The 13,827-nt window shown below is 29.4% G+C and overlaps 1 protein-coding gene across 1 annotated transcript; it reads right to left on the bottom strand.

Annotated features, from left to right (window-relative positions):
- Positions 1-1,019: 1,019 nt before the first annotated feature.
- Positions 1,020-12,112, bottom strand: LOC123263517 (ralA-binding protein 1). The gene is made up of 6 exons (XM_044726359.1): positions 11,936-12,112; positions 11,691-11,826; positions 9,273-9,511; positions 8,942-9,203; positions 3,820-4,930; positions 1,020-1,166 (listed from the first exon to the last, which is right to left on the bottom strand). The coding sequence occupies exons 1-6, from the start codon at positions 12,018-12,020 to the stop codon at positions 1,059-1,061; spliced, it is 1,941 nt and encodes a 646-aa protein (XP_044582294.1). The 5' UTR covers positions 12,021-12,112; the 3' UTR covers positions 1,020-1,058.
- Positions 12,113-13,827: the final 1,715 nt, after the last annotated feature.

Genomic DNA, 13,827 nt, shown 5'->3' with positions numbered 1-13,827 from the left:
CTTGGAGAGCTCAAAATAAGACATAAGTTGTTTTTTTTGAGCTCGAAGAGCAATTATTAGTGCAATTTTAAGCGCCTAGATATGTAAGTGGCGGGAAGTTGCAGGGATGGCCTTCAGGGTCAACCGTTTGTCTAATTTTTTTTCTTGGAATGGTAATTTATTATGTCTTCTCTAATTATCGATCCATAAATTAGTCAATAAACAACATTGATTCTTAAATGATTAATTTATGCAAACGCGTCAAATGGTTCGATTCATCCCCGCTTGGGGGTAATTGAACTAATTATATTTAAACTTCAAACCCGAACTTTTAATATAAATAATAAATATGTTTACTTACCTATATAGCTCTAATCTTTAACCTGTAATTTTGTTGATTCATTTGTTGATTCATTATATCAAGTATCTAATAAAAAATTCAACCAACGCGGGATTTTACACATATACACTGTAGATACTTCAATAAAGCGCTCCGTGCACACCTTGAACCTTAAATTCAACCAATAGCTAGATAACATGCTCATCCGGCATGTTTTGATGGCGGCAATTTAAAAATTTCAGGCACTTTTAGTGCTTGGCTTTATTATGGCATTTATCATTTAAAAATTTAAATTATCTGCGTCATCGGGATCTGCGTTAAAGATTTTCTGTGTAATCGGTTATCTGAGTAATAAGTAATCTGTGTAATAGAAAATCTGTTTAATCACAATCTGCGTAATCGGGATATGTGTCAAAGGGATCTGGGTAATAGCGCCATCTGTGTAATCGGAATCTGGGTAAAAGAGGCCGTCCCTTTACGTTTGCATTTGCGCATGCGCAAGCACATACGTTATAAAATGAATTTAAAATTTGCGCGCGCTCAAAAAATTTTTATGAAATAAATTATATATAATTTTATAAATTACAAAGTCACAAAAAATTATTATTTAATTTTTATAAAATAATAAAACACTAATTCAAATAAATATTAATTTGATTTATTAAATTTTTTATAAATATCAACATTATAATTACAATAAAAATAAAAGTCATAAATAATTATTACCATTAAAATTATTTTATACAGCTTTTTGTCTTATCAATTGATGCATCGCTAATTGTACGCGTAATTCAACGCATGCGTCTTTTTCTTCAATAATACTTCGAATTAAAGTCATCATCTTTTTCTGTAAGCGAAAAAAAAAACACAATTAATTGTAAAAAGCTATAGAAAAAATACCAACAAATTTTATTTTAAATAAAAATCATTTTTTATTATTTTCACGCTCCTGGGATTCGAACCCGTTTCTTTTAAATTATAACTATTTTGACTATTTACAAAGCTATTACTAAGCTAAGGCACCAATTAGTGACAGGGATCCAATTATTGACACCTATTTTATTTTAACTTCCCGCTAAGAAAATCGAAGATTTTCAAAAATCGGGAAGTTATTGTTTTCACCCCGTTTTGCAAAAGTCGAGTTTTCATCAGATCTCGACGTTTGAAGGTCACAGGAAGCTTCCCTGACTATCCTCGCGAGGTTGTCACTATGTGTGTGTGTGTGTGTGTGTGTGTGTGTGTGTGTGTGACTCGCTTATAACTTTTGAACGACTGAACTGGTCGGAACGTACTAAACGGCGTTCTAAAGAGTTCCTTCAAACTTAGATTTCCTGAGAATTTGAACCGATTCGGACCGATAGATTTTGAGAAATTTTGAAAAATCTCAAAAAAAAAAATAAAAAAATCATTTTTGAAAGTGGTTTTTTTTGACATAACTTCGTCATTTCTTTTCAGATCGTTTTTGATGATATAGAATAATTTCGGAGCTTAAAAATTGCGTCGATCGCCGCCAAAAATGTGGAAATCGGTTGATTGGTTCGAGAGATATCCTCGATAAAATATTTGGAAAAAAGTGTTTTCTTAACATAACTCCGACATTTTTTGGAATAACTTTTAAACGGCTGCACTGATCGATTTCAAAAAATAATCAGCTATTAGCATGAAAAAATTACGTCGACCGCCGTCAAGCTGGTCAAAATTGGTCAATTCGTTCAAGAAATATCATGAACGAAAGAAAACCAAAAAAAATGTTTTTTTGGAATTACTCAAAATTTCCTAGTTTTATCAATTCAAACTTGAAGATTCCTCATGAAACTGAAAAAATTGCGTCAAATACTGCCAACCGCGTGAAAATCGGTTTATTCATTTAAAAGTTAGTGCGGTTTGAAAATTTAAAAAATATTGTTCTATGATACTTATATCACTTTTGAGCTCGAAGAGCTCAAAATAACACATAAATTGTATTTTTGAGCTCGAAGAGCTCAAAAACGTCATTAGTGCAGTTTTATGCACCTAGGTATGGAATTAGCGGGAAGTTGCACGGATGGCCTTTAGGGTCTACCGTTTTTCTAATTTTTTTATACAAGAATTAAAAAAAATTAATGAGAAAGATTAATTAATTAAAATATTAAAGTTTAGTATTCTGAAACTCGTAAAATAAACTAGAAGTAAGCACTAAAATTTCCAGAATTTTAATTATTTTTTAAATTAATCAAATTAAATTTTTTTTTTTAATAAATAAATTAAGTATTAAAAATTAACAATATCGGATATTTACATTCAACTGAATGATTATTAATTATAAACAATTGGTGTCAATAATTGGTACACAAAATATATGGATCTGATATTGACAGATGAGTTTATACCAAGCTGTAACCTCTCCAATCAGACTTTACTTATTTAATTTAGATCAGATTAATGGTGACAAGTAAGCATTAAGGGTGTCAATAATTGGTCCAACGGTATGTCAGTAGTTGAATCAATCGATTTATCAGCCTGTCAATAATTGGTGTATCCGGATAATTGACTTTGTCGATTGAAATGAATTATTAAACTTGAGAAAATATTATTAAAAAGCATTCATTTTGTTTCTCAAAAGATTAATTAATATAATTTGAAACAAAAAATTGGACAATCTTAATTTAAAATATGTTTAAAAAAATGAAATCCTAACTTTTGTTAAATTGCACTGTACTTTCTTAACTATTGACGTTTTGAAGGATATAAACTCATCCCGTTGTTACACTTATCAAGAGCTTTCATTTGAGTACCCACATGCATTTTTGATATATTTTTCATATATACATATATATAATATACATAAATATATGAAAAATTGATGTGGGTACTCAAATGAAAGGTCTCGATGAGTGCAACATTGGGATGATCTTATATATTTAAAAATGTCTATAGTTCACACGATATTTGTTAAAATACTCTGTACTTTCTTACCTATTGACGTTTTTAAGGATATAAACTTATCCCGTTGTTACACTCATCAAGACCTTTCATATGAGTGCCCACATGCATTTTTGATATATTTTTCATATATACATATATATAAATATATAAAATATATGAAAAATTGATGTGGATACTCAAATGAAAGGTCTCGATGAGTGTAACATCAGGATGAGCTTACATCTTCAAAAACGTCAATAGTTTACAAGATACTAGGTCATTTCTTAATTATGTAATATATATAATATATATTTCAAATGAAATAAACTCATCTCGATGTTATACGCATCAAGAGCTTTCATTTGAGTACCCACATGCATTTTTTTATATTTTTCATAAATACATATATGTAATATATATAAATATATAAAATATATGAAAAATTGATGTGGGTACTCAAACGAAAGCTATTCATGAGTATAATCTCAGGGTGAGCTTATATCTTTAAAAACATCAATAGTTAATTTAAAATGTTAAAAAAAACCCTTGTCTTAAAGCAATAATCGGTACATTTACCTCAGTATCAAAAAACTTACCTCAAGAAGTTGATTTTCTTTGGCTAGCTGTATCATCGCAGTGATTTCAGCTTCATTTGGCGAATGAACCCGTTCTTTATCTTTAACCTTCACTATTTCCGGATTTTCCACAATCATATCATTAAGCTTCTTAATTTCATTTCTTTCTTGCTGTATCCTTATTTTCAAAACAGTCTCCATGTTTGATAATTCGTCATGAATTAACATTTCTCGCAATCGTTCAACTAAATTATCATTTTCCTCTTCTTTAACTTCTTCCGAAGCATCAACGACATCTTTAGTCTCTGTCGGTAACTCAATATCAACCACAGGTGGCTCTGCAGTCGCAGTTTCTGTTGTTTCTGATGTTCCTGCTGTTCCTAATGTTCCAGCGGCGGAACTTGCCGTTCCAGGAACCAAATTTGATGAGCTAGACACTCCAGCTGCGGAATTTAACACTCCAGAAGAACCAGAATTAGAATTGGTTCCAGAGTTCCCGGAACTGGTCGCTAAAATTTTGGTTCCAGCTCCGGAACTTGTTCCAGTTTCTCCGTGATTTTCATCAGAAGATTTAACCTCATCATCAAGACTCTTCTGGAGATTTTCTTCTAATTTCTGGACGGTTTTAAATTTCCTTTTCAACTGAGTGATAATCCTCTGGACTTCCCACAATAATTCTTCCCGCGATTTGGTCACGAACCCAGCGTTCATTTGCATGTGAATCTGTTCTAAAAGCGACTCTTGCTTCGCCAGTTCCTTCGCAATCGCTTCTGGAGTGTCAGGTAAGCACAAGGTTCCAGCCGGTAATGGCGGAACGTACTTGTCCAGTGTAATTTCAGGGAACAGTGCCTTGCAGTGGCACAGCAGCGCCAGGAACAGCCGGTGGCTCATCTGCAAAACTGGGCTCAAGGTCATGGCTATGGACTGGGCGTTCATTTTGGTCGTCTTTTCGCGGGCTGTTACGTGATCCAAGTGACAAGTTACCCAGCCTAAAAGCACCCGGTTACACTCAGGAAGCTGCTGGACTAGTTGGGTTAATTGAGATTCTCGCGTTGATACTTCTTTTGTGGATGCTGCTTGCTCGAAACGGGATATTGTTTCGCTGCTTTCTAAAACTGCTTCTGGTAATTCTCTGAAGTTTTAAATGAATCGTTAATTTATCCTAATTTTTATTTTGTTTTTATTAAGTATGCTTTTCTAATTGAATTACTCAAGAATTAGTATTTAACTTTAGAAATTAAATATATAAGCTCATCTTGAGGTTACACTCATTAAGAGCTTTCGTTTGAGTACCCACATGCATTTTTGATATATTTTTCATATATACATATATATAATATATATAAATATATAAAATATATGAAAAATTGATGTGGGTACTCAAATGAAAGATCTTGATGAGTGTAACATCGGAATGAGCTTATATCTTAAAAAATATCATAAATTGACAAATTACAATATAATTTCTTAATTATTGACATTTTTTAATGTATAAGCTCATCCTGATGGTACACTCATTGATAGCTTTCATTTGAGTACCCACATGCATTTTTGATATATTTTTGATATATACATATATATAATATATATGAATATTTGCAATATATGAAAAATCGATGTGGGTACTCAAATGAAAGGTCTCGATGAGTGTAACGTCGATGAGTGTATTGTCAGGGTGAGCTTATATCTTTGAAAATGTCAATAGTTCACGAGATACAAGGCCATTTCTTAATTAATGAAAATTAATTTAGCATGTATTTAATAATTTTGAAAAATTTATAACAAATAAATGATGGCACGAAATATTTTCAGAACTAAAAAATGCAATTTTTTAAAAATAATTTTTTTTTTTAAATAATAACATTAAATTTTAATATATTTTTCATATATTCATATATAATGTATATGTTAAAAATATAAGCTCATCTCGATGTTACACTCATTAAGAGCTTTCATTTGAGTACCCACATGCATTTTTGATATATACATATTTATAATATATATAAATATATGAAATATATGAAAAATTGATGTGGGTACTCAAATGAAAGGTCGCGATGAGTGTAATGTCGGAGTAAGCTTATATCTTTAAAAATGTCAATAGTTCACGAGATACAAGGTCATTTCTTAATTAATAAAAATTAATTTATATATTTAATATTTTTAAAAAATTTATAACAAAAAAATGATGACCAGAAAAATTTTCAAAACTAAAGAATGCAATTTTTTTTTTTATATATTTTGACAAATTTTGATATATTTTTCACATACGTATATAATGTAAAGTACCCAGTAGTGGAACAGGTTTCAAAGTAAAAAGTATTTGATCCGACTTTTAATAAATAAAGATGTAATTATTAGTTTAAATTAGTGATTTTCATGAAAATATAAACAATTTTGAATTGATTAACAAAATAACAAAGATAATTGAATATTTATATTTTGACAACGGTTTTATGATAGACTATCAAAGGAGTAGTAGTTGAACAATCAATTCTGACAAGCTGCAGTAGTTTAACACTCCGGGAGCAGTAGTTTAACTAATAAAATATATGCCAATTGGCACACCAAAAATTTTCAACGTTTCATTGAAATATCTAAAGAATTATAACATATTATTGATTAATATTAAAAATAATACTATCAATATTTAATATGTTCATTTAAAAATGATAAATATTTGTATTTAATTTTTTAATTACATTTTTTATGAATGACAAAGCAAATTTTTAATTATAAATAAAAAAAACTCAATTCAAAACGTTCAATAATTTTTAATTACACTAATTTTTAGCTATAAAACTTATTTAATTTGCAGTAATTAATACAAATGACAATGCTGATTACTAGTCTATAAACCTATTAGAGATTAGAGTGCTGTTAAAATTATACGGCCCCAGTTTGTTCAGGTTATGGGTACCGCTTTTTAAATTTCGAGGTATAGTTACACGCTAAAATTTAATATAAAAATTAAAGTTCATGTCTTTGCAAAAATATGTAATATTTAGAAAAGACTATTCCATTGGGTGGTACAATTTTTAACTTCCCGCTAAGAAAATCGAAGATTTTCAAAAATCGGGAAGTTATTGTTTTTACCCCGTTGTGCAAAAATCGAGTTTTCATCAGATCTCGACGTTTGAAGGTCACAGGAAGCTTCCCTGACTATCCCCGCGAGGTTGTCACTATGTCTGTGTATGTGTGTGTGTGACTCGCTTATAACTTTTGAACGACTGAACTGGTCGGAACGTACTGAACGGCGTTCTAAAGAGTTCCCTCAAACTTAGATTTCCTGAGAATTTGAACCGATTCGGACCGATAGATTTTGAGAAATTTTGAAAAATCTCAAAAAAAATAAGAAAAAAATCATTTTTTAAAGTGGTTTTTTTGGAATATCTTTTAAACGGCTCTATCGATCAACTTCAAAAACTAATCTGCCCTTAAGCTTGAAAAACCACGCCGATCGTCGCTAGTCCGGTCAAAATCGGTTGATTAGTTCGAGAGATATCGTGAACGAAAGAAAACCGAAAAAAGTGTTTTTTTGACATAACCGTCGTTTCTTCTCGGGTCGTTTTTGATGATATAGAATAATTTCAGAGCTTAAAAATCGCGTCGATCGCCGCTAAAAATGTGGAAATCGGTTGATTGGTTCGAGAGATATCCTCGATAAAATATTTGGAAACAAGTGTTTTTTTAACATAACTCCGACATTTTTTGGAATAACTTTTAAACGGCTGCACTGATCGATTTTAAAAATTAATCAGCTATTAGCATGAAAAAATTACGTCGACCGCCGTCAAGCCGGTCAAAATTGGTCAATTCGTTCAAGAAATATCATGAACGAAAGAAAACCAAAAAAAGTCTTTTTTTGGAATTACTCCAAATTTCCTAGTTTTATCAATTCAAACTTGAAGATTTTTCATGAAACTAAAAAAATTGCGTCAAATACTGCCAATATACGTGACTGAATAAAGTAGTCAGTACTTGTCTCGGATAGCTTAACTGGTAGAGCCCTTGGCGCGTAACCGAGAGATCTGGGTTCGATTCCCAGTCTGGGCTGTCTGATTATTTTTTCAATTACGGAAAAATTCCCACTGAGTAGGTCCCCCCTTTCCCCTATCCGTTCTTTCCCAACTCCCTTAAAATTTGCTTTGATATGGCTCTTTACCGTAAGATGGACGGTGGCGTTGTTTGCTCGGTGGGTCTTATATACGTGACTGAATAAAGTAGTCAGTACTTGTCTCGGATAGCTTAACTGGTAGAAACCTTGGCGCGTAACCGAGAGATCTGGGTTCGATTCCCAATCTGGGCTGTCTGATTATTTTTTCAATTACGGAAAAATTTCCACTGAGTAGGTTCCCCCCTTTCCCCTATCCGTTCTTTCCCAACTCCCTTAAAATTTGCTTTAATATGGCTTTCACCAACTGCGTGAAAATCGGTTGATTCATTTAAAAGTTAGTGCGGTTTGAAAATTTAAAAAATATTGTTCTGTGATACTTCTATCTGATTTTTGAGCTCGAAAAGCTCAAAATAACACATAAATTGTATTTTTGAGCTCGAAGAGCTCAAAAACGTCATTAGTGCAGTTTTATGCACCTAGGTATGGAATTAGCGGGAAGTTGCACGGATGGCCTTCAGGGTCTACCGTTTTTCTAATTTTTTTTACTTAAAATGATTCACCGTTTTTTTTACCGATTGTTCGGTTTACGGTTTAGTACCTTTTTCATGAAATAAATAACATCTATCGGCTATTCTCGACATGTAAACTTTTAAGTTAACAAAAATATAATTGTTTTTATTTATAATTGAAAAAACTTACAGAAATCAATTACTGGATCATTGAATAATTATAACATGCGCATATTACTCATAATAAATCGGATTTTGTATTACAACAATTCGAAAAGTCTGTTTAAGTACTAGTCCCATTTTTATAAGTGTTCAAGTACTGGGTACTTTATTTTAATAAATTTTATGCATTATATTTTCTTCTTAGGAAAAAAAATTAAGATTTCACTAGATATTATTATACCTTATTAGAAAAATTATATGCTCTGGCGATTTAATTACTCAAGATTTAGTATTTAAATTTACAAATAAATATCTAGGAAAAAAAATATATATTAATAACATATAATTCAATTACCTGAAGAATAATACCAATAGACTAGCAGCTACAGTAGGCTCAAACTCCGCGGTGTTAACGCTCTCGCGTTGATTGTAAAGTTTCTTAAAATGTTGTACTTTAGATTTAACACCAGGAACTTTGTAAAGTCCTTCAGTAGTCATACCAAACTCTTCCAAATAATCAATACAATTTCTTACAACCAGCGGCAGTTCAATGCCATCATGACACCGACTCCGTTCAACTGCTAGTTGAAGACTTACTCCAAAAATAGGTTGAACATCTACAAAAATTTCAATTTTGAATTTTGAATTTAAACTTTTCTAAACTTTATTAAAAAAAAATTAATTACCACCAATATCTTCGTCATGTTTCTTCTTTCTATCCTTCAATTTATACTTTAACTTATCCTTGTCCTTGTCTTTATCCTTGCGTTTTTCTTTATCAGTATCATTATGCTTGTCATCCTTATCCCGCTTTTTCTTGGCATCTTTATCAGTTTCTTTTTCTTTGCTGTCTTTTTCTCTGGATTTTTCTCGTTTTTTTGAAGGAAATTTGAAGGTTTTTGATTTTTTTGACTTTGACGGACTCCTAAAAATAATTTATAATTTTGTTTAGAAAAATTATTTTTAAAAAATTGGATTTTAAAAATTTTTTTAAATTTTTACGTATCAATTTTTTTTTCATAATTTATTTGTCAAAAAAATTCTTAAAATTAATTAAAATTAAGATTAGTAGCTACTTGATAATTTGTTGATTTTATTTGAAAACAAAATTTGTTTCAAAAAATTATTTTTTAAAAATTGCATTTTTAATTTTTTAAAATTTTTACTTATCAATTTTTATTCTAATTTATCTATTAGAAAAATTAAATTAAGGTAAAGTACCCAGTAAAACACTTACAAAAATAGGACCAGTACTTGAACAGACTTTTTAAATTGTTGTAATACAAAATCCGATTTATTATGAGTAATATGCGCATGTTATAATTATTCAATGATCCAGTAATTGATTTCTGTAAGTTTTTTCAATTATAAATCAAAACAATTATATTTTTGTTAACTTAAAAGTTTACATGTCGAGAATAGCCGATAGATGCTATTTTTTTCATGAAAAAAGTACTAAACCGTAAACCGAACGTTCAGTAAAAAAAACGGTTTATCATTATAAGTAAAAAAAATTGTACCACCCAATGGAATAGTATTTTCTAAATAATACATATTTTTTGCAAAGACATAAACAATAATTTTTATATTAAATTTTAGCGTGTAACTATACCTCGAAATTTAAAAAGCGTTACCCATAACCTGAACAAGCTGGGGCCGTATAATTTTAACAGCACTCTAATCTCTAATAGGTTTATAGACTAGTAATCAGCATTGTCATTTGTATTGATTACTGCAAATTTTTAAGCTCTGAAATTATTCTATATCATCAAAAACGATCCGAGAAGAAATGACGGTTATGTCAAAAAAACACTTTTTTCGGTTTTCTTTCGTTCACGATATCTCTCGAACGAATCAACCGATTTTGACCGGATTAGCGACGATCGGCGTGGTTTTCAAGCTTAAAAGCGGATTAGTTTTTGAAGTTGATCGATAGAGTCGCTTAAAAGATATTCCAAAAAAAACCACTTTCAAAAATGATTTTTTTCTTATTTTTTTTGAGATTTTTCAAAATTTCTCAAAATCTATCGGTCCGAATCGGTTCAAATTCTCAGGAAATCTAAGTTTGAGGGAACTCTTTAGAACGCCGTTCAGTACGTTCCGACCAGTTCAGTCGTTCAAAAGTTATAAGCGAGTCACACACACACACACACACAGACATAGTGACAACCTCGCGGGGATAGTCAGGGAAGCTTCCTGTGACCTTCAAACGTCGAGATCTGATGAAAACTCGATTTTTGCACAACGGGGTAAAAACAATAACTTCCCGATTTTTGAAAATCTTCGATTTTCTTACCGGGAAGTTAAAAATTGTACCACCCAATGGAATAGTCTTTTCTAAATAATACATATTTTTGCAAAGACATGAACTATAATTTTTATATTAAATTTTAGCGTGTAACTATACCTCGAAATTTAAAAAGCGGTACCCATAACCTGAACAAGCTGGGGCCGTATAATTTTAACGGCACTCTAATCTCTAATAGGTTTATAGACTAGTGATCAGCATTGTCATTTGTATTAATTACTGCAAATTAAATAAGTTTTATAGCTAAAAATTAGTGTAGTTAAAAATTATTGAACGTTTTGATCAGAGTTTTTTTGATTCATAATTGAAAATTTACTTTGTCATTCATAAAAAATGTAATTAAAAAATTAAATACAAATATTTATTATTTTTAAATGAACATATTAAATATTGATAGTATTATTTTTAATATTAATCAATAATATGTTATAATTCTTTAGATATTTCAATAAAACGTTGAAAATTTTTGGTGTGCCTATTGGCATATATTTTATTAGTTAAACTACTGCCCCCGGAGAGTTAAACTACTAAGGCTTGTCAGAATTGATTGTTCAACTACTACTCCTTTGATAGTCTATCTTAAAAACGATGTCAATATATAAATATTCAATTATCTTTGTTATTTTGTTAATCAATTCAAAATTGTTTATATTTTCATGAAAATCACTAATTTAAACTTATAATTACATCTTTATAAATTAAAAGTAGGGTCAAATACGTTTTACTTTGAAACCTGTTCAACTACTGGGTACTTTACCTTATCTGCTAAATAATTTTTAATAAAAAAAACTCATACTTAGTCTCTTGATCCTCATCAGGAGAACTTTCACCCTCCAGCGTCGCATACCCGCGGTCCTTTTTATCCTTCTTGTCTTTTTTCTTTCCTAGCAGCTCCTTTTTTGCGTGCTTGTCATGACTTCCATCATCGCTGACTGAAAAAATTTTTTTTTTTAATTACAATTCTGTAGATCATTTTTATTACAAGGAATTTATTAAATTTTGAGGTTAAAAACTATAAATTACAAATAAATTAATACTTACAATCACTCTCGTTGCTTTTACGAGCAGACTCTGAAGCGTAAAGTCCCGGGAATTCTTTTTCAACATCAGGACTCTCAAAATCCATTTTTTTTTGTTATTTATTATTGTTTATTTATTTATTTATTCTGTTATTTACTTTTAGACGACTGTCACTGTCAGTTTTTCTAAGCTACTGTCTACTAGCGCCATCTTTGTTGTACTTTTTAATTTATTTGAAATTATTATTTTTTTTTATAAGCATATTTGTGTGTAAAATTATTAAAAATTTAATTTTTTAATATTCAATCACTTAAAAATAATTATAATAATTATTACAAGATTATTTATTCAGTAAATTAATTAAAAAAGTTTTAAAAACTTTTTTAAATTTAAATTTCCCGCGAGTTTTATCTGCCGCGCATGCGCAAAATGAATTTATTAATTTTAAACAGTTTAGAAAATTTTTTTTTGAAAAATAAATTTTTTTAATTATTATTGAATAATTTTTAAGTAAATAAGTAATTATTTAGATGATAAAAAAAATAATTATTCAATAATTTTTTTTAATTTACGAGGGAAAATTTGAAATTCAAAAAAATAAAATAGATAAGGTTGCGCGGAATTAGATATAACTCCTAAAATATTGATTTTAGAGAAAATTGTAAGTGATCAAAAATGTAGCTTAAAAAATTTCCTACAAAAAACGTTTCCATACTATAGGTCTATTTTTAATACACTGTTAAAAATTTCTATTGTAATTTTACAAGAAATGTATTGGAAGCTAATCGGCAAAACATTTATTTAAAATTACAATCGGGTATAGTAATATCATAAAACATATATAGCTCTGTGAGGTTACTAATTTTACAAAACGGTTTTGTAATTTTAAAAATATTTTTAGATCAGCTAAGTTTGTACAATTACAATACTTTCCTTGAATTTTACTTGAATTTAAATAATAAAAAAGAAAGATTTGATTTAATATTTGTTGTCATTTTATTTTTATGAAGCGCTTACTAGATTTTGCATCTCACGTAGACCTAATTTTTACAACTCTGATGATATAAAGTGAAAATAATATTTACCCTGACTAAGAATTGAACGCGAGCCGCGCGCTTGCCAGACTGATACCTAACGCCCTACGCCGTACGACCGATGGGTGAATTAACATCTTATTATTTTTATAAGCTAATCCTATGTGGTGATTGAGCTTTACGGCTTATTATTTATTATTTACATTATTGGTGTTATTTGATGCTGTTTATTGATGGAAAATAACTAAATTTTACATTATTTATAATTCATTGAATATTATAAAAATTAAAATCTAACATATGCTCATTTAAATATATTGATTTCGAAATGATCGTTTGAGCGTAATATTAAAATTTATAAAAAATAAATGATGCCTCGAATTTATTATTACAAGTAAACAACCACAGACTAAAAATTAGTAAAAATAAATATGAAGGACATTGTTGTTTTTTGATACGTCAGTCTCATTTTTGTAAAACTGAAATGTATTGTTTTTTAAATTGGAAAACAGTGAAGTAGAATTACAATTCGTGTAATATAATTAAAATTGTCTGGTAACATTACATTGCACTGGGTAATTTTACAATGAAAATTGTAAAATTAAAAAAAACTTTTTAAATTTATTATGAGATTATTGTAATATAAATTACAATATTTTTTCGTGATTTTTCATACAATTATGCCGAATCAGCTCACAAATAATGTTTGCAAAATTAAAAAGCTTTTTCTTAAAAATTGACCAACGGTTCTGTAATATTACAATGCGTGTTAGATTTATACATGAAGATTATAAAATTACAATACATCTTAGTAGATTTATTATTTATTTTGTAATATGATTGTAATTTTACAAAAATTTTTAACAGTCATTGATATGA

This window comes from Cotesia glomerata, linkage group LG4 (genome assembly GCF_020080835.1).
Source record: "Cotesia glomerata isolate CgM1 linkage group LG4, MPM_Cglom_v2.3, whole genome shotgun sequence".
Taxonomy (NCBI): domain Eukaryota; kingdom Metazoa; phylum Arthropoda; class Insecta; order Hymenoptera; family Braconidae; genus Cotesia; species Cotesia glomerata.
The sequence above is the reverse complement of the archived record's forward strand: the minus strand, read 5'-3'. Positions and strand labels throughout refer to the sequence as shown.